At 44.4% G+C, this 20,980-nt stretch overlaps 2 protein-coding genes and 1 long non-coding RNA gene across 5 annotated transcripts in view; all 3 read left to right on the top strand.

Annotated features, from left to right (window-relative positions):
* erbb3b (erb-b2 receptor tyrosine kinase 3b) overlaps nucleotides 1–6,916 on the top strand; it is a 29,994-nt gene extending 23,078 nt beyond the window's left edge. For all 3 annotated transcript variants that reach the window (XM_013136488.3, XM_020051964.2, XM_013136487.3), the window contains 8 exons: nucleotides 641–799; nucleotides 1,068–1,149; nucleotides 2,377–2,523; nucleotides 2,850–2,947; nucleotides 4,164–4,334; nucleotides 4,439–4,510; nucleotides 4,801–5,095; nucleotides 5,237–6,916. In XM_013136488.3, coding sequence (XP_012991942.2) covers nucleotides 641–799; nucleotides 1,068–1,149; nucleotides 2,377–2,523; nucleotides 2,850–2,947; nucleotides 4,164–4,334; nucleotides 4,439–4,510; nucleotides 4,801–5,095; nucleotides 5,237–6,387 — 2,175 coding nt within the window. In that variant the 3' untranslated portion in view covers nucleotides 6,388–6,916. The remainder of the gene's footprint in view (nucleotides 1–640; nucleotides 800–1,067; nucleotides 1,150–2,376; nucleotides 2,524–2,849; nucleotides 2,948–4,163; nucleotides 4,335–4,438; nucleotides 4,511–4,800; nucleotides 5,096–5,236) is intronic.
* Nucleotides 6,917–9,175: 2,259 nt separating this feature from the next.
* On the top strand, nucleotides 9,176–16,308 carry pa2g4b (proliferation-associated 2G4, b). The gene is made up of 13 exons (XM_010867234.5): nucleotides 9,176–9,413; nucleotides 11,369–11,497; nucleotides 11,614–11,719; nucleotides 11,863–11,932; nucleotides 12,042–12,134; nucleotides 12,366–12,429; nucleotides 12,695–12,773; nucleotides 12,936–13,014; nucleotides 13,191–13,324; nucleotides 13,438–13,532; nucleotides 13,992–14,119; nucleotides 14,370–14,423; nucleotides 14,583–16,308. The coding sequence occupies exons 1-13, from the start codon at nucleotides 9,326–9,328 to the stop codon at nucleotides 14,652–14,654; spliced, it is 1,191 nt and encodes a 396-aa protein (XP_010865536.2). The 5' UTR covers nucleotides 9,176–9,325; the 3' UTR covers nucleotides 14,655–16,308.
* Nucleotides 16,309–17,740: 1,432 nt separating this feature from the next.
* Nucleotides 17,741–18,855, top strand: LOC105008043. Its single transcript, XR_827604.3, has 3 exons — nucleotides 17,741–17,820; nucleotides 17,928–17,954; nucleotides 18,528–18,855. It is a non-coding gene; the product is annotated as an uncharacterized LOC105008043 (long non-coding RNA).
* The last annotated feature ends 2,125 nt before the right edge of the window (nucleotides 18,856–20,980 follow it).

The raw sequence follows: 20,980 nt of genomic DNA, 5'->3' as shown, positions 1-20,980 counted from the left end.
CTGGAACCAGATACATTCAGTGCGTTTTCGAGAAGGGTTCTCTTACTTGGGGACATTATAATGTAGTCACTAGTAGATTCACTGTCCGACGGGTGTGAATGAGACACGGGTCTCTGGGTGACTTCTCTGTCCGACGGGTGTGAATGAGACACGGGTCTCTGGGTGACCTCTCTGTCCGACGGGTGTGAATGAGACACGGGTCTCTGGGTGACCTCTCTGTCCGACGGGTGTGAATGAGACACGGGTCTCTGGGTGACCTCTCTGTCCGACGGGTGTGAATGAGACACGGGTCTCTGGGTGACCTCTCTGTCCGACGGGTGTGAATGAGACACGGGTCTCTGGGTGACCTCTCTGTCCGACGGGTGTGAATGAGACACGGGTCTCTGGGTGACCTCTCTGTCCGACGGGTGTGAATGAGACACGGGTCTCTGGGTGACCTCTCTGTCCGACGGGTGTGAATGAGACACGGGTCTCTGGGTGACCTCTCTGTCCGACGGGTGTGAATGAGACACGGGTCTCTGGGTGACCTCTCTGTCCGACGGGTGTGAATGAGACACGGGTCTCTGGGTGACCTCTCTGTCCGACGGGTGTGAATGAGACTCGGGGGTCAGCGGATGACCTCTCGTGTCTTTGTCTTTAGGGCATGTACTACCTAGAGGAGCACTGTATGGTACACAGGAACCTGGCCGCGAGGAACGTGATGCTGAAGAGTGACTATCTGGTTCAGATTTCTGACTACGGCGTGGCTGACCTGCTTTATCCTGATGACAAGAAATACGTCTACAGTGACAGCAACAAGGTACTCCGACCATGACCATGGGAGAACTGAATACTGTAGCCTAATATGGTGATGACAGGACATGTCGTAAATGCAACAGTGTTGAGTTATAGAAAAACATTCTCAGCTTTCTGAAAACAAAAACAATAGAGGTATGTTTATGGTCTGGTTGCCTGTAGGCTGTTTCTGAAATACTGCGATGTGTAGACGAAACATTATATTTCGCAAGTCGTTGTCCACTATAAACAGACAAAATGAGCTTCCATTTCCATTTGTCTGTTCATTCCAGACTCCCATCAACATAAAGTGGATGGCCCTGGAGAGTGTCCTGTTCAGAAGATATACTCATCAGAGTGATGTCTGGAGTTACGGTGAGACCACATGTTCAGAAATATGTACGTCATGTCTGACTGTCCACTGCTCCATCCCTCCGTCTGTCAGTCTATATAATTAGAATAATAATCAAGTTGATGACGTGACCGTTGGTGAGACCCTCCCTTCTCGGCCAAACCCTGTTCTGAAATGATCGTCCGACATGCGGAGGTCACGCAGTAGAGGTCAACCAAAGCATTTCTGGGCAGTTTCTTTTCCCATGCTGTGGCCCTCAGCCACCTGTCACAAAGAGACTAACTAGACAACTAACTCAAGCCACCGCCACGCTGTCAACTAGCTGCTCTATACTACACTCAAGATCTATTTTCTGGGGGGGTGTAACTGTGTGTACCAGATCTGTAAATCTGCACAGCTGTAAATATGTGTTATAGGATATTTCATGAATACACGGACAAAGGAAGTAGAACCAAGCGCAGAGCGCTATGAAGTTTAATAAGAACGCAATCCAAAAATCCACAAACACAGGGCAAGCAAAAGGTCGGTACTCAGGAAGCTCAGAAGAGTCGGGAGCAAAGGCACAAAAGGAATAAGGCAGGTGTGAGGTCAAAATACTAACTGGAAAGCAACTGTTAGTTACACTGGTAAATACTCATAGAGAAAAAGGCTCCGTAGAGTTGCACATACAAACAGTACCACAAAGAAACTGAATGTTGAATGGAAGTAAGTAGAGAAACTAATTACAAACAGTACCTCACGAAGAAACAATGTTGAATGGAAGTAAGTAGAGAAACGAATTATAAACAGTACCTCACAAAGAAACTGAATGCTGAATGGAAGTAAGTAGAGAAACTAATTACAAACAGGTGTGGAGGAAAAACAGGTGAAACCAATGGAGATATTAACAGACATGACAAATCGAGGACCAAGCATACATATGTGATACTAGAACAGTAACTGGAAATCAAGAAATTAAAATGACTAGGGGAAAAAGATTATATGCCCACCACCCATTCTATGTAATTGTATGTCAACTCAGCATTTATTTTTTGTATTCTTTCTGCCTTTATTTTATCTACCACTATCAGTACAGTCACACCAATTAAAATTAGAGTGAGTAAATCTCACGAGACATAGATAGATTCAGCTTTTAATCACCCCATGGTTACTGAAGCCTTTGCTGTTGGTCTGTATATTTGTGTATCTACTTCTGTCTGTCCGTGTGTTTTGTGTTTAATACCTTTATCATCCTGACTTGTCCTCCGCAGGAGTGACAGTGTGGGAAATGATGTCATTTGGGGCGGAGCCCTATTCCTCTCTGCAGCCTCAGGACGTGCCTAGTCTACTGGAGAAGGGAGAGCGCCTCGCCCAACCCCACATCTGCACTATAGATGTCTACATGGTCATGGTCAAGTGTGAGTGACAGCTCAGACATAAATAGCATTTGCCTTCTGTGAGTACTTAGCGAATGAGGTGCCAAATTAATTCCATGTAGAACTGCTGAAAAGGCAGCAGTCAGAACGTTGGTGGACGACCCAGAGACCAGGTTTAAATGTAATTTGAACCAAACGCACATTGAATAAACTACAAAACTGCCCTGGGATGAGGGAAATAAAACCAGTTTGTATGTCAACTAATAAAACCAGTTTTATTAGCAATGTTTTCAACGCGAGCAAGGTTGCGTTGTGTCACGTTGAAATTACAAAAAACACTGTAAATACTTTGATTTCTCTTTTACCAGGCTGGATGATAGACGAGAACATCCGACCTACATTCTCAGAATTGGCCGGTGACTTCATTCGCATGGCAAGAGACCCGCCTCGCTACCTTGTTATCAATGTGAGGAAAAGATTGCAAAACATTGCTTTCATATCTGCGTTTCTGGGGAAATCCATATCGCATATCGCTTACTTCCTCTTACCTCTCCACTACCCTCATCTCCTTCTCAAAACCTATTGGATGAGAAGGTTCGAGGTCCACCACCCATAGGGTAATGAAGAAGCAAAGTCTTGTGTAATTGGTCAAATGCTCAGTTGAGATAGAAACCGGAATTAGCAATGTAGCAGTGTCGCTGATCTTTCTAAATAAAATAACTCAGAGATGAATTTGTGTGAAGTACTGAAACAAATGCTGCTCATCTCACAGATCTATCTTATTGTTTATGTTTATACAGTCTGTCCAAAAGAGATTAGTCCCACCCCTCTGATGATCTGAGTCAGAAGTCTTTATTAGTGCACTCAATTTAATGGGTTCCCATCTAATGAACTGTCTGTCTTGAATGGTGTGCCCCAGGGCTCGGTACTCTGTCCCATCATGTTCAGTATTTATATGAGTAATCTAGACAAACATGTATGAAACACCCAACTTCACTTTTATACTGATGACACTGTTACTTTATTATTGTGCCTCGACCTTCGCATAAGCTTTTCCGGACTTGTAAATAGTTTTAATGCTGTTCAACACCTTGAAGAATTGAAGCTTGTTGTCAATGCAGACAAAACCAAATAAATCGTGTTCTCCAAAGCAAGTAATAAACCACGTATTATTACTTGTCAGGGCAATGAAATAGAGTAAGTAACTTCATATAAATATCTTGGTAATGTAATTGATGATGACCTTTTAAATAGCATATTCAACAACTTAATTACAAAGCCGTCAGAGTTTGCTACCTTCTTAGTTCTCTCTCGTTTGCAAGTCTCTATCCTGCTAACTTTCCCAAAAGACCAGAACAAATTAGGAATTAGGCTTTCATGTACTCTTCCCTATCGGCATGGAACGCCTTACAAAATAGTTTAAATTGGAACAACTTGTCCCCCTTGGTGTTTTTAAATCATTGATTGATTGGCCTGTTCAATGTTTTCAATTAACTGTGTTTATGATTGTGAATTATGTGGGTTTTTTATTAGAGTATTTAGATCTGTTTTATGTTGTCTTTTTGTCATTCTTAGATAATGACTTGGGTTTTTGAAAAATAGATTTCTAATGTCAATTAGCATTTCCTGGTCAAATAAAGTAAAAATGTAAAACAAATAAACATAAATGTTTTCCCCCATAGGACAGGGAGGACGGCCCAGAAGAATCACACCAACGGGAATCAGCGCTGGCCAAGTTGGAGACAGGGCTGGAGGACCAGGATGAGGAGGGCTTTGAGGACAGTCTGGACACTCCTCCTCTCCAGTTGTCCCCATCAAAGGCTCTGTCTCGCTCCAGGATTAGTTCATATCGGGTAAATAAGCTCCTAGTGGGTACATGTGACTTAGCTTTCCTCAACTTCCTCATCTTAGAAGTGCAAACTTTGAGCTCTTGCTTTTTCTCTCTTTGACCTCTCAGAGCACCAGTGCCACCTCTCAGGCTGGACCAGCGTACCTCCCCATGACCCCGGGCCCTGGAGATCACTGTCAGGTCAGACACCAGAACACATCACACATGGAAATCCGGATATTACCACAAACCCTTTGCGTAAACTGCCAGACATCACTGCCCTCACACGAGACTTCCTCCTTAAACTGTCAGTTAGCACTCACACAAGTCACTTTCTGTAGGTACCAAAGGTGATTTGAAAAGCAATTAGTATTACTACTTAACACTGCCAAAAAGAAAGAACTGCTCTGGAAGGTTCCGAGAGATAAAATGTAAATGTTTGATTCATCTCTGCTTCTTCTCACAATGTTGTTGCTGCTTACCTCTCCCAGCGGTCTCGCCTGAACACCGCCCGGACGCTGTCGGAGGGTTCGGAGAGCAGGGGGAGTGTCCTGGACACTGAGCTGAGTGAGGGAGTGTCATTCAGTGGCAGCTTGCACAGACAGCCTTCCAGAGCTGGTAGGATGAGCAGCAGCAGTACCCACCACCCCTCCATCCTCATGCTACAGAGGAACATGTCCCCAGTCTCGGATCGCCAGACCTTCAATGCACCAGAGACAGGAGATGACGAGGAGCAAGATCACTATGGCTATGTGTTGCCGGGGGCATCAGGTACTCCAGAGAGAGGTGAGGGATTCCAGGCACTGAAATGAGTCACTTCTGAATAACATTTGATTCAATTAAACTACAGCTCGCTGGATCTATATGATCTGTAGAAATCCCACCATCTTCAATAACTAATACACCCTTTCCTCCTTTCTATGGCAGATTCCCTGCTGTCTCGCCAACCTTCCAGAACCTCCCACCCGAGGAGCTCCAACAATCCTCTGTCATCGTTGGCCACGACCCCGGACCAAGCAGAGGACTATGAGCTAATGACCAAACCACCAGCCCCTCGGCCCCACTCTCCCAGAAGCACCTCTGCACAGATTAACAGGCCTTCAGCCGTGGGACGGAGAAAGAAATCTTCTCCTTCACTGCCTGTAACCAACAATACAGGACCCTCGCCACTAGAGGGCGACAACACAGTGTGTGGGACCTCACAGGTGTCTCGGTTAGGCACTGCAACCAGCTCCGGTGGAAGCCAGGGTTCAGAAGAGGGCCCTTATATTGCTGTGAACGGAGAAGCAGAGGAAGAGAGGATGCAGCTTCTGGAAGAGAGGACTGAGAGTAGAGTGGCCTCACCGGGAGCCGTGGAGTATGAATTCATGGATCTGCAGAGCACCACCAAGACAGCAGACAGACAGAGACCCATCTGGGAGAGGAGAGAAAGCAGAGTAGCTGACTTAAGGTGTGCAGGGGCAGCAGAAGGAGAGAGAGAAGATGAAAACACTCTGGCATTTGCGGGGGATGGTGAGAGAAAAGTTGGCGGAGACGAGGAGGGCGATGTTTGCCAGTATACTAATAACCAACATAGACTCCTAAGAGAATGCCCCAAGCCAAGCATCCGCCCCAAACCCAGCCTCCTGCCCAAGCCCAGCCTTAGCCCCAAGCCCAGCCGAAAAACCGGCCTCAGCCCCAAACCCAGCCTCAGCCCCAAACCCAGCCTCAGCCCCAGCCTCAGCCCCAGCCCCAGGCCCAGCCTCAGCCCCAAGCCCAGCCCCGGGCCAGACACCTCCACAGCTGTGGTAGACAGTCAAGTGGAGGCTGAGTATGAGGAGATGTATGGCTTTACAGGGGGCTCCAGGCAAGCGGACCAACAGGCAGACTACCAGAACCTCCCAGCCCCAGGGAGAGACAGGGCCACCTCAGCTGAGGACGGGATCAGGGGAAGCAGGTGTGCTGGGCTGGGGATTGGGGAGTACATCAAAGTATGCTCTGGCGCAGGAGTGGGAGAGCCAGGCAACAACAAATCGTTTGACAACCCTGACTACTGGCACAGCAGACAGTTCCTCAAGTCAGACGCCCTGCGCACATAACGATGTGGACTGAGGAGACGATGACAACAACCACGACAAAGCAATCACTGCAAGAAATGTAATCATGTGACCGTCTCCAGGGCTGCACAACCACAATGTAGTAGGATTTTATCAGAACGTTGAAAGGCTTGTTTGTAATCTTAGTGCACTGCATGTTCTCATTGAAATCATTCCAACTAAAACCTTAAGAAATATATGTCCTATGTAGCGATGACGTCATCTTTAAGGTTTATAGTAACGTGTCAGTGTAAGAAATGCAACCAAGTAGGCAGCTCTGTATTAATCAAAGACAGATGGAACAGGAAAACGTGCACAAGGCAAATAGGACACGGGAAAGTAACACAAAGCATTGATACTCTAAGCACTAAGGACCCATAAAGTAGATACAAAGGGCCATTGTACACACACATCAAGGTGGCATGAAACGTCAGTGTTTGCAATTCAAGACATTCCACTTCCTGGTGAAGCCGATGTTTACCACTGTAAAGGTTAGCTGGTGCCATGTAATATAAAGGCATTTTACTCATTATGAAGTATTCTTTGAGATTTTGTGGTACAAATGTGTGTATACATTTTCTTGTAAAATAAGGTAAGTTGCTGTCATAAAATAAAAAAATATATTGAGATGGTGTGTGTGTGTGTGTGTGTGTGTGTAGAAGCATTTAAAGAGACATTACATCTTACTGAACAATACCAAAACAATATATAGGTGGCTCCAGAAAGTATACAGACCCCTTTACTTTCTCCAAAAAGTTATTGTGTTATAGACCAAATGTATAATTGATCAACACACAATACACCATAATGTCAAAGCAAAAACATGTTTAGGAAAGTTTGTGCCAATTTATTGAAAATAAAAGTACTCAGAACGCCATGACACTTCAAATTGAGCTCAGATGCATCTTGTGTTGATCATCATTGAGAATTTGATTGAAGTCCACCTATGGCAAATTCAATTGATTGGACTGTTTGGATTAAGAAAGGCACCTGTCTATTTGAGGCCCCACACTTCCAATGTCAGAGCAAAAACCAAGTCCTGAAGTCCAAGGACCTCTTCGTTGACCCCCTAGACAGAACTGTGTGAAGGCATATATCTGGTAAAGTTTATAAAAAAGTTCGCAGGAAAATAGTGGGCTCCGTCATAGTGAAATGGAAGATGTTTGGAACCACCGAGACTCTTCCTAGTGTGCCTTCCGGTCAAACTAAGTAAGAAGGCAAGAAGGTAGTTTTTCAGGGAGGTGACCAAGAACCTAATGACCAGTCTAACAGAGCTTCAGAGTTTCTCTGCAGCGATGGGAGACCTTGCCAGAAGCATAGCTGTGGGACGTGTGGGTGCTTGGGGTGCAGCAGCCCTGTGTGTTGTAGTCTCAGTACCACATGACGAGACTGAAAGTTACCTTTTAGCTTTTGTCCGCTACCAATAGGCGCGCATTGCCCGCCAATCACTGCATTGTTAGGGCAGATGGGCACACATCATCCATCCATTTGTTATCTGTTTGATATCGGTTCTATATTCCTAAATTCGCCACACCCCACGCTCAGACATCTTCACCATCCCATGATCCAAGCAACATCCTGTGTTTATAACCAGAAGGCCATCTCTGCAGCACTCTGTAAGCATTCCACACGTTGGTCAAATCTTATTCCAACCTGAACCACCTCATTACCCAGGTTGATTCCTCGATCACTGCCTCGCTGCGCTTCGACGGTGCCGTCAATTTGGACCTGACTGAGTTCCAGACCAACCTGGTCCCTTACACCCGTATCCACATCCCCTGGTCACAACTCTCCAATCATGGGAGATCATCAACGGCTGCTTAACAGATGGTTGAAGTACGATCCCAGGCGCAGCAAGTACATGGTCTGCTGCCTTCTGTACTGCAGCAGCGTCTTACCCAAAGACGTCAATGCCGCCGTCGCCCACATCAAGACATGCAAGTCCCTCCAATTCATGGACTGGTGTCCTACAGCATTCAAGACTACTGGCCGCCCACTGTGCCCCCATCTAACTCCTATCTTTCCTATTCATTTAACACCTCCTTTCCCTTTTCTTCTAACTCCTCCCTTCCCTGTGTTCATCTAATACCCCCCTTCCCAATTCATTCAGGCTTTTATGGTAGAGTGGATAGACAGAAGCCACTCCTGAATAGAAGGAAAATGGCATTCCACCTGTCCGTCTGAATGGAGCTTCAAGGCCTCTGAGACCATGAGGGGAAAGATTTTCAGGTCTGATGACACCAAAATCGAATTATTAGCCCTGAATTTCCAAGCTCTTCATCTGGCAAAAACAAGGCAGCTGGGTAATGCCATCCCTATGGTGAAGTATGATGGTGGGAACATCATGCTATGGGGATACTTCTCATTGGCACCTGGTCAGGATTACAAAACAGAGCAAAATACAGAGGTCCCTGAAGAAAAACAGATCCGGAGTGACTGGGGCAATGATTAATCGTTTAGCACAAAAACAACTATTTTTATCCATTATGAATTTGGTTTATAATACAACAAAATGTAGAGAAAGTGAAGAGGTCTGAAAACTTTCCAGCAACCTACTGATAAAGGTTAATTGGCCTTGTTTGAGAGGATCGACATTGCTAGGTAATATGTTGGCTGACCAAGTAATCTTCTACGATGTTATTGTTTTTATCATATTATTATAAATAATAATCAGTTGTATATAGGCATTATTTGTAGATTAGTCGACGACAATGGTTTTGATGCTCTCGAACAAGGCCGTTTAGTTAGTGCAGTGACGAGCCAATTCAATTTGGCGCTCAGCGCACTGAGTGCGCCTACGTCGCCATCTAGTAGGAGGGATCTCGAGCGTTTTGGGCCTGAGCGAGAGCTGCGGAGGAGGAGAGCAAAACAGGCGGCGTGGTCGAGTCTGGAACTGACACCCGGGAAAAAGTTACTTGAGTGCGAAAGAGCCACCGAAAAGATGTCTGGAGACGACGACCCACAAGAGCAGACCATCGCCGATGACTTGGTGGTCACTAAATACAAAATGGGGGCCGATATTGCCAACCGTAAGTAAATATAACGATGTACATTTGGGTAGGAAACGATTGAAGAGTATAAACGTGACAGGGTCCCACTGATTGTAAGCTACCTAATCTAATGACATGACACATGTGCTAACGCTAGCTGGTTTAGCTATCACAATGCAGCCATGTGCTGTGTTGCTAGCTAGCTAACAAGTTAGCTCGCGTATCACTGATTGATTTATCGCTATCTAAAAATTGAAAGGGCAATAACTACTGTCAGCGTCGAAATGCTGTAGGCATGAACTATCAGGCATTACTATGATACTAACGCTAAACTTTGCATGTAGTTACAGAACTACTAGTTAGGTAATGTGGCTAAAAAGATGATAGGTACAGTAGCTGAGAAACTAGTGTGCTAGCTTGGCTAATCTTCTCTGCCTGTGCAGTTGTCAGTGCTGGTTAGCAAAGTAGCTACCTTTGAATAAGTCATTAATAATGTATTATCAAGTTGTACGATTTTTACGTTTTTATTAACCCGATTGACCATTAGTTATTTCATCTAAATAGCTACAGTAGTTCGGTAGCCAACTTGCTAGTTAGCAATTAGCTGAAGTACGCAGCTAGCACATCTTGTTAATGTTACAGTAATCGCAAATCCCATCTGTTGCTCGTGCATTCTGTCAATCATCTTTAACTGTCATCTGAATGACAGGTGATCAATCACCGGAGCGTTTTTTTCATCGATTAAACCAGGGTGGATTGTCACTTATTGTATAGTCAAGAGGGTCATTAACATATGTCTGCTTAGTTACAATGCATTGCCACAGATCCGCGTTTACAGTATTGCAATAACTTTATAGCCTGTCTGTAGCCTTATTTTCTTCTCGGCATCAAGATCAGATTTTTTCGGGTCCTGTCCACACATTTTTTGTTAGCTTATTTATTGCATTTCTGCACAATTTAATATGATCAGTTGGACCTAATAGATCGTTTCTTGGAACAACCAAAAGGACCCCAGTCATCAATCTAGTTGAGAACATAATTATTTTGAATTTAACCATTGCTTAACCATTATTGGGTTTAATTCTTTATTGACAGGTGAGAGACAAACAAGGAGTGTGCTGGAATCAGGTTTACTCTGCTGCAGTACATGTATCACTGGACCATCCTAGGACCAAGATCATTATTAAATAAACACTTAAGTGTTTTACAGTCGCAAAACAAGTCTACACAACTGTGCGAACGTTTAGAGCAACATTGTATAGTATATAAAGCTCCATAAATGGCAACCATTTGTGAACCATCAGTCCGTCCCCCCCCCCCCCCATGAAGTCATGGATGATGAAACCCTGTTTGCCCCGCCAGTAAAGTGATGGAAGGTGACAACCCTCATCCATTCACTAATATCGTTACATTGCAACATTTATTTGAACGCCATGGCAGACTTGTCTCACCTGGCTGCGTGACCCTGCTGAGACACCAGTCACCATCAGTCCCAGCAGAGACCTGACCATGATGTGTTGTGATTCCCATAACCGTGAAGCCTGCAGCTTTATTACACTGTAATTGTGAAATGTTGAGATGATAGTGTTTCGGCTAACTGACACACCCATATAACATTTAAGTTAGCATTATACGCGTGCGGATGAAGTACTGTACACCATCTGATGAAAAACTGGGCTGGAGAGAGATCGTTTTGATTGATTCTTACTATGTGAGTCACGGCCACAGAATGGTGAGCTAGGCCAGTCAAAACTGATAAGTAAATGATCTTACCGGCTGGCCAAATTGATTCACTTCCGTTGAAACGAGATAAACTGAAGGTTACAAAATATGTTTGAAGCAACTAGTGGTGTGCGGTCAATTCTACTGTAGCACGTAGGATATCTGATTTAATCTGCAGAATAGCATTTTTAAATGTATTTAAAAACGTACAATAAAAAGGTATTTTCTAACCACATATGTTTCCATCCTGTGTTCCTTCCTCCCCACTCCAGAGGCCATGAAGACCGTGGTGGAGGCCGCCAGGGCAGGGGTGACCGTAGTGAGCCTCTGTGAGATGGGAGATGCCTTCATCACGACGGAAACTGGAAAGGTCTTCAGGAAGGAGAAAGACCAGAAAAAAGGTACGTCTCTCAGCTGATTGGTGGACTCACTGTTTGGCTTTGTGACGTTGCGTGTGCTCGTGTTCTCGGGATGTGTCAAGTGGCTTCTAGAGAGTTTGTCTTATTGTCTCCCTCAGGCATCGCCTTCCCCACCAGTGTGTCTGTCAACAACTGTGTGTGCCACTTCTCTCCCCTGAAGAGCGACCCTGAGGTCATCCTGAAGGACGGGGACCTCGTCAAAATGTAGGAACCATATCCGGCCGTGTGGAACTATTGCGGCCACCTGGGGGGGGGGGGGGGGGGGGGGGCTTCCCTTCCCCTTCCCTTCCCTTGGGTCAGTCCAATGGTGGAGTTAAGTGTCTCAAGTGTTGCTTTTGCCTCTGCAGTGATCTGGGTGTGCACGTCGATGGCTTCATCTCGAACCTGGCCCACAGCTTTGTGGTTGGTGTGACCAAGGTAACAGACGGCCCTCATCGGTCAGCTCCACAGACCAATTAGACACAACATATGAAGGAAGTAAAAGTACTCATTTCCTTTCCACTCTCCTTTGTTTTGCCTTGGTCAGCACACCCCTCTGACGGGACGTAAGGCCGACGTGATTAAAGCGGCCCATCTCTGCGCGGAGGCGGCCCTCAGACTGGTCAAGCCTGGAAATCAAGTAGGTGGACGGTCAGGGTGCTGCTGGAGACAAGCCGACTGGTGAAATGTGCCAGGGAAATGTCCGTCGTCGTTTTTCATTGTCCCGGTTAAATAAACCCAATAAAGTAAAGCGGTTACAGGTTTGAACAAGGCTTTAGATAGGAATTGTTGACGCCTTTTTGTAGTGGTATTCCAGTAGCGTCAGCAAAATGGTTGCTTGACATTTCCAATGTGTCTGTCTCTCATTCAGAACTCACAGGTCACCGAAGCCTGGAACAAGATTGCCAAGTCATTCAAATGTACCGCCATTGAGGGTGAGTGCTTCCTCTGCCGTGTCATTTCACCTCCTCCGGCCCATGTAGATGAGGCCAATGCTGACAACCTAACCACAATACACGCTGTCCTTCTGGGATCCCCTAATTCTCAAACCTGGAAAGCCTGCAGCAACTCACACGTGTTGTAGCTCTGAACTAGCTCCCCTGAATACATCTAATATATGAATGAAGAGGTTGGATTAACGCTGACCTAAGAGACTGTACGCAGTGATGTCATCCCAGTGTTCTCTCTGCTCCTCTCCAGGGATGCTGTCCCATCAGCTGAAGCAGCACGTGATTGACGGAGAGAAAACCATCATTCAGAACCCCACAGACCAGCAGAGGTCATTTTCCGCTAGTCCCTGACATCTGGCATTAATGTCTCTACTCAGACTCGTTAGTTATTGTTTTCCCTTTGTGTCTGCGACCCTGCTGTCCGCCTGATAGAGGGGACACGCGATGCCTTGACTAGAGTCACCGATGACCCCGTCCTCCTCTGTCCGTAGGAAGGACCATGAGAAGGCCGAGTTTGAGGTGCATGAGGTGTACGCGGTGGACGTGCTGATCAGCACCGGTGAAGGCAAGGTGAGGGCGGAGCCATGTTTTCAGTTGATCGACGTCCATTTTGGACGTTACGGCAGCTTTTGCAGTGCTGAGCTCCGTGGCAGTGCCGTGTTCTTTTTAACTTCTGCGTCCTGTTGGGCCGGAATCCTCGCTGCGTTGTTCCTAATCCCGATGTCCGCTACCGATGTGCTCCGCAGGCGAAAGACGCCGGCCAAAGGACCACCATTTACAAGCGGGACCCAGACAAGCAGTACGGACTGAAGATGAAGACGTCCAGGATTTTCTTCAGCGAGGTGGAGAGACGCTTCGACGCCATGCCCTTCACTCTCAGGTAACCTCGTCGGCCACATGCCTCCTCGCGCCTTTTTATTCATGTGGTTGTATTTTTTTTTTATTTATTTTTTTACATGAACTGGCTAATGATTTCTCGCCTCTCTCCGTCAGGGCGTTTGAGGATGAGGCCAAGGCCAGACTGGGTGTTGTGGAGTGTGCCAAACACGAACTGCTGCAACCATTCAACGTTCTTCACGAGAAAGAAGGTGAGCTAGAACCGGTCAAAGGCTTCGGCTCTGTTCAGTGAACGCTGTCACTGGTGGAGGTCAGGTGAAGCATTGGCCATAGTGTTAAGCTCTTCCCTGTCAGACATTTCATAACATTTAAAGACATGTTGAAAATGTAACTGGGAAAAACTTACTGTTTATCGGCTAACACCAGGTCCTCTGATTAAACTAGCCCGTCCTAACAGTTGACTCATAGTTTCGAGGTGAAATAGTCCAGTAGGAATAATAAACATGGAGGACTAATTACTAAATGTTTCGTGGTAATAGTACACCTGTGTGAATAGGGCTGTAACTTGTTTTTATATGCAACGTGTCAGTGCCATAAAAGGCAACCTGACACGCCCGTCGCATGCCCTCAGTCCAGCACCACAATGCAAATACACCTTGCATAATGTTGTACTCCGTTTACGCACTCCTCTCCCGTTTGTCTCTGTCTAGGTGAGTTTGTGGCCCAGTTCAAGTTCACCGTTCTGCTGATGGCTAACGGACCTCTGCGCATAACTACAGGACTGTATGACCCAGAGTTGTACAAGTCCGAACATGAAGTGGAGGACGCAGATCTCAAGGTAAATGAACCCAGGAGCTGCACAGGGGCTTCACAGCTACGAGGGGTACATGTCGTTCGCCACTGTGAGCGGAGCGTCAGGGCAGATATACGCTGAGCAGCCAAAAGAGAGAGAGAGCAATTGAATGACTGGCGTGTTGTTGCTGAACGACTTGGCATTTTCACTGCAGTTGTTTTGATTTAGCGAGCTGATGGACACACTGTTTTCTCAAAAACCGACCTATGTTGTTTTGTTTTTTTGTTTTTTTTAGGCTTTGCTCCAAAGCTCAGCGAGCCGCAAGACTCAGAAGAAAAAGAAAAAGAAGGTAGGTTACCATGTAAAGAAAATATTTCTTAAAAATAATAACAATACACAGTAAACAGTGTTATGAGACTCCAGGAGAGCCTGATGGTACACCAGCTCAGCATGTCAGATTTTCTAAATAGTTCCAACCAAAAGTTTTTTGTTTTTTTCTTGCTACAAGGCTTCAAAGACCGTGGAAGTCGAAACTGCACCAGCACCGGCAGAGGTCGGGGAGACCAAAGCTGCTGATTAAAACCTCTCCCTGACCCAGTCGTCTCCAAGAATACAGACACCTGACAACTGACCAACCCAAAGAACAGAACAGACGTCAATCCTTCCATCCTGTCCTGAGACGCTGCCTCACGGCGTGGCATAGCCATTTGTGACACACATCCAAATGTAATCTGATGTCAGACTACTGGGGTCGTTGCTGCCCACTCCTAAATTCAAATTCCACCTGTTACGTCCTAACTCAACCGTCACAAACCATTTCACTCTCACTGTTCTACCCAGAATGGTGAACACTGTGCTCGTTAGGTGCAGTGACTCGGTGAAGGGTATTGAGTAGAACGAGGGCATTTTCCTGAGTAGACTGAGAGACGTGTTTAAACCATCCAGACGTTGAGCCTTGACCTGTAATGAAAAGTCCAACCGTAAATAATAAAGTGATGTATGAAAGCAGAGCATGACAGTGGAGGGTATGACATTAATGCACCAGTAATTGTGATGGAAAACCTTGTTTGGGGTCTAAAAACTTTTCGTGTCTTTGAAATGGAAGCCAGTGTGTCTATTAGGGAATTTAATGGGTAATTGTGTGAACCCTCCATAAATCCTGCATAAGAGCATTTCATGACCAATCATATAAACAGCCATGAAGGCAAATAACAAGGGCACAAATACTTTCAGATGAGCAAATTCCCTAGGGACATACCTAGCTTACCTATTGTAACGGACGGCATTTGCCATAACTGCACAAAGTTTGTTTCCATTTACTTGTTCCTTGTCAGGGGCTGCATATTAAAAATATTTTAGAGCAGGGATCCCTGGAAGGGGCTTACTCTGTCCACACCATACGCAGAAAAGATGACCCTATGTTGTGTTATATGGCACCTGTAGTTCAGTTCATAATTCTCTGGTACCACCACTGCCACAGTTCTCAATGAAAAACAACTTTTGTGTTCACATCCATAACTGTTTAATACCTGATACTTTCTATTGTAAAACAAATGTTCCCAGCTTCAGAGGCTATTTTTTAGAATCATCACAAAGCTGGCATCCAATAACTGAATTGTTCTGTTTTGGTAAGGCATCTGACCGAAGGACTCACTAACCAACTGCCACACCACTAGCTCTTCTGTGGTTTTATTTGTCAATATATGAGGCAGGGATCATGGGGTCTTTCTGGAGATGTTTCTTACTGGGTTAAGGACTAGCTTTCATAAAAGTAATGTATCATGGTCTATTAAAAATGTGTATGGGTGGATTGTCCTGTAAGAGTGAAATACTCCTTTGTAATGCAATAGAATTGCAATACAATTGGCCATTTCCAGAAGCCTTTCAATAATCGGCATAATTGATGAATTTCACATTTTGTCTACATACTGGCCTGAAATTTCTCAACTCAAGTAAACATCTTTACGTATCTGAATAAGATCCATTGGGTATTCCACTATAATAACGTAAGGTTTAAAAATGTGGCCGTATAATATATGAACTAACTTGACAGCTATGACTGCAGTCTACCTAACCCCTGTATTGGATACAGAAACCACACCTCCCTCACTGAGGCAATAGGCTGTATTGACAACTGTTAAAATAACCTCGATTATCATTCTATTTAGGGCTTACAAAGAGGACATTTGCATTTTTTTCATGGTTGGGAATAAACTTTAATAAAACAAAAGTAGGCTGATGTTTTGTTTGTGTTTTTGCGCTCAATACATGTCACCAGCATACAAATAAAGACCCTCAATTTTGAAACGTAAAGATAATAGAAATACTTGACCTGACAGCCCCTGGTTATAGGATGGCTTTTAAGGGATCATCACTTGCTGTTCGTGGAAGGCCGGGGCGTGCTAGCATGGCTGTTAATAAGAATGTGTGTTTACCATACTTGGTAAATAACAGTACAAAAAGAAATCATGGACTTCAATCGAGCCATGAAGTCATGAACTGCATCCTGTATGGCCTTAAAACCCCACTGCTTCTGAACAGGACCGATACGGCCCAGTGACATGTAGTGGACAGTTCGGGGAATTGCAGAGTTCATTTACATACATTACAGAAAACAACCTAGTGAGAATCGTGTTACACTGGATTACTGTGCAGAGAAAATTGGTATTTTTCTCAACTACAGACTTGGACGCGTCTGTTGGTTGATACACTACCCTGTGAGAGGCATTTGACATGACCAAGACATGCCCCTTGGGGCTCATCAAAAGTGTAGGCAAAGCTGGTGAACGAGCTCTGAAGCGTTGTCCATTGACAACCTTCTCAGGGTTGGAATGAAACTGGCGGATTTGATCTTCTGGATGAGACTATGGACATTAGCAATAGAATCATCTGATAGACCACAAAGGGTTTAAATTGAGAAGAGCCCATACACATTTGATTATATTGGGTCACGGGTCATCAATGTGTCCATTACAGTTTTCCACAATTATATTATTAGTGTCAGCCATGGAACTTGGTTGCTGGCTTACAAGCAGTTACAGTTGCAGAAGTTAAAAATATTATTTAGTTTTTCCACGATTTTGGTGTAAATCTTCTGGTAACCTGAATTTCCTTCCTCCTGGAACATTTCATACATATGAAGGCCTTATAGATTTTTTGTGGGTCTGCACCGATTTAATCAAAGAGAACAGACGAGGACCCCAATTAGGCCTCCTGAGTTGGGATGGCATCATTCCGCCTCAGTGGAATTGCTTCTTTTCTCTCTTGTGACTGAGTTGGGATGGCATCACACTAACACACTCCTGTTATTTTTGTCTGTGATGGGCTTACTGACTCCTAAAGCTCCATCTCTTCAGTGACATGTCTGACATTGCTCTCTGTAGAACAGCCTCCTCCAATAGGAGTAGATTGAATCTAGATTGAAAAAGAGAATGCCTTATCATCAAAAATATTGTACAGAATAAATATGTGGAATTGAACAGCCTTTAAGTCCCAACAATATGATACACCATCACAATCAATAGTGGAACATACATTTTGTAGTTGCATACATTATACAAATAAAGTATCAGTCATAATTAGTTCAATCTATTTTTAGGACCGTTCTCGGAGCTGCATTAGCTATTGATGACAACACCATTTCCCAGAGTTCATAAGCATCCAACAATGATGATGTCATCTATTTGTATAAATAGCCCCTCGATGGTTAGTGACGTTCTTCTTGGAGACGGTGCCTTCTAGCTGAGGTATGTGTACGAATGCTAGCTAACGTTTTCCAAATGAGAATCCTAAAGAATCCTTTCTTGTAAAAAGACATCTAACTCATCAACCTTTTTCTTCCCCTTTGTCACAGACACCCCTCCACGACATGCGGGCCAAGGTTAGTTATTTACACTCTGATCAGTTTTTGGCTTTGTTTTTGTAATGCTAGGTTGCGTGAACGTTCGCTTTGTATCTTGTGTCCTAGCTAATAGGCCTGAGAGAATGAAGTTAATACGTAGGTAGTTTACCCTGTTAAAAAACACAGGCATTATCACAAGCGGCCTAAACATTTTACACTAAATATTTTAAAATTGTCAGAATGTATAGCTACGGTTTCTTTAGCGGACTCCAGACGCATTTTTATTTCCTTAACCACGCGTTTGCCAACAGTAACATACTGCTGGTGAGCTAAATCTGCTAGCATTAGCCAGTATAACGTAGTGTACCGAACATTGCGCATTACAGTACTCCTGTTATTAGTTAGTAGTTAACATTTAATTCACATGTGCTTTGTTAGGTCAATGTGCGTAGTTTAACCTACAACACGTTTACTAACGACGGCCAATTTTGGGTTGCGTGACACGAACTACCGAGTTAGGCTTTTGGTGCCACTAACATGCTTGTGAACTGACCAGGTTGCGTGGATTTGTCAGTACTTAACAGATTTTATACATTGTCTCCTGTTTTCCAGTGGAGAAAGAAGCGTATGCGCAGACTGAAGCGCAAGAGGCGAAAGATGAGGCAGAGGTCCAAGTAAAGTGCCCCCTCAAACAACACCATGGCTGTGGCCTAGCTTCTGGAAACAACATGGGACCAAGAATCTACCAAATGCCGAGTCTGACCAGAGCTGTGCTGTCCCTGCTGACAAAAGGCTACTAATTTGAACTTGGTCAAGAGACTCTAAACCACCTGCCTTGGAGATTATTTGATGTTGGGACATTCTGGATTCTCTACACTTATCAAACCTACCCTACTCTATTGCTTTTGTTTATACTTTCCAATAAAGTTTTTGGTTTAAATGTAAGACTCCTGTTTTTCTTTTTCCTCCACCCCTACCATTGGACCAGATCTAAAGTTGTCTGTTATAGTGCAGGAAGTAAAGGGAGTGTCTCAACTTGAACTAGTACGTTAGGATGAGAACTGTCAAGGAATGATGTCCTGTCCAGAGTGACTTAAACAATATTGCAAGACTGCGCTTAATGTGTGCTTTTACATTTAAGTGTGGTGCAGTATCTGGCAACTGAGTGACTTAATGATTTTGGGCCTCTGTTTCATTATCTGTGGGCAGATTACCTTTTCTCTCCTTCAAATTGTAATCTGTTTGGCTTAGTCTTCAATCTACTTTTGTTGACCAGGCATGGTTTCATGTAAGTACATTTTTGCTCATTTCTTTTAGGGGTCTGCCCTGCTAGTCCTCTTTGCTGCTGGAATGATCTTCACCAGAAAATTTTACTGGTCATATACTGCTCTCCTGTGTTTATAGTTGTGTATATCTTCAGTCTCATCTGTATGCTACTGAATAATTGGTTTGGTTTTATTCAGTGGGTGCAATAACTTTCTTTCGCTGCTGAATTCTATGTGGAAGGAACTATCTAGCTAATATTACAATGTCCACTCATTGTTATAGTGTAGAATATAATACAAATCAGCTTTATTCTCTGAAATGCATGTGATGCCAAAACTGTCCTCGTTAATGACGTTACCTGTGTTTCTGCTCCTTGTAGCCATACCTGGTGTAGCAGGTCTACTTTTTTTTGAGGCTAAACATCTTTTATAGGGTAAACATCTTTTAGGCTAATGTCAGCATGTTTACTTTCATATTTCTGATGCTCACTTCTCTCCTGAGCAACTTACAGGAGTTGTAGTTAGGTGCCTTGTTTAAGGGTACAACTGTTTGCTTGGCTTAAGGATTCTTAACAGCAACCTGTTTGTCACTGCTTTAACTCTAACCACTTTGTTATCGAAGGCAACTGAGCTATCCCAGTGCGTTTGTAGGGCATTGTGACACTGCAACCCAAGTTCATATTCCTTGTGCCATACCAGCCACAGTTCAGATACATTTGCATCGATTTGAATATCATTATAGGTCTGTGTGATTGCCAGAAGAAGACATCTCTATTTATGTATGTGTATATATACAGTACATGTATAACTCCCAGAGTTCCATGACCGTTGTTTGGGAACCCTTGAGGGCTCTACACCAGTGATGGGCTACTGCAGTCCATGGGCAGGTGACTGTTGACACTTCCCCAGCCTCATGTAACATGGCTGACTAATAATCAAATCCATTGCTGTGCTCTCAGAATCCTGTTGCTATGCTGTTTTGCTTCCTATCCTATTGCTCAACCAGGAAGCTTTGTCTTACGGTATATGCATGCTTGAGCTGAACACATTCCCCTTTCGACGACCACAATTGTGTTTGCAAGCACCCAACCTACCGCAGAAAGTCACTAGGGTGCAACGAGAAGGCAGCCCTGCCCTTCTACCCACTGACCCATATTTTGCTCAGGAATGGTAACCACAATGTGTAAAAGCAAATGTACAGTATCCTCCGAAACTATTTTGACAGTGAACTATGTATTCCAGCCCTTTAGATTTGAAATGATACAGTGACTGTCATGTTAGAGTGCAGGCTGACTGACCGTTCATTTGAATGTATTTCATTCATAATGGATGAACCATTTAAAAACTGCAGCACATTTTGTACATAGTTCCCCCATTTTTAGTGTGCCATAACTATTTGAACAGTTACTTTATTAGGCAGGTGTGTTTGCTTAAATCGTTAGTGCATCTAAGCCATCTGTCGATGTTTATTTTTGATAGTTTCTCCCAACTGAATACATTCTACGCTCTGAATAATACCCCGCAACGGTTAACACAATGCCCATTATAGAAAGTCGCATCTCCAAAACCTTACATAAATAGGGAACATTTTATTCATGGCCTAAAATCTATACACACAGCCAGTACCGTGCACAGACCTTTCGAGGGGCATGTACTGAATCTGAAAAAGTGGACGGAGTTGTCGGCTCAAACGGACGAACGATGTATTGAAGTGAGTGGCGCGCGAAAGAATACGGACAAGGCATGCCCATCGGTGTGCGTGACGTACGTCGCCAGGGCGGACGGGCACCTGTCAACTGG

Source organism: Esox lucius, chromosome 12 (genome assembly GCF_011004845.1).
Source record: "Esox lucius isolate fEsoLuc1 chromosome 12, fEsoLuc1.pri, whole genome shotgun sequence".
NCBI classification, from domain to species: domain Eukaryota; kingdom Metazoa; phylum Chordata; class Actinopteri; order Esociformes; family Esocidae; genus Esox; species Esox lucius.
This window is presented reverse-complemented; position numbering and strand designations above follow the sequence as displayed.

Bases quoted from the DNA above. Each gene is read 5' to 3' on its own strand.
- pa2g4b (XM_010867234.5), top strand. From the start codon at position 9,326: ATGTCTGGAGACGACGACCCACAAGAGCAGACCATCGCCGATGACTTG. The intron at 12,430-12,694 runs GTGAGTGCTTCC...GCTCCTCTCCAG, and splicing joins CAAATGTACCGCCATTGAGG to GGATGCTGTCCCATCAGCTG. The intron at 12,774-12,935 runs GTCATTTTCCGC...CTCTGTCCGTAG, and splicing joins AACCCCACAGACCAGCAGAG to GAAGGACCATGAGAAGGCCG.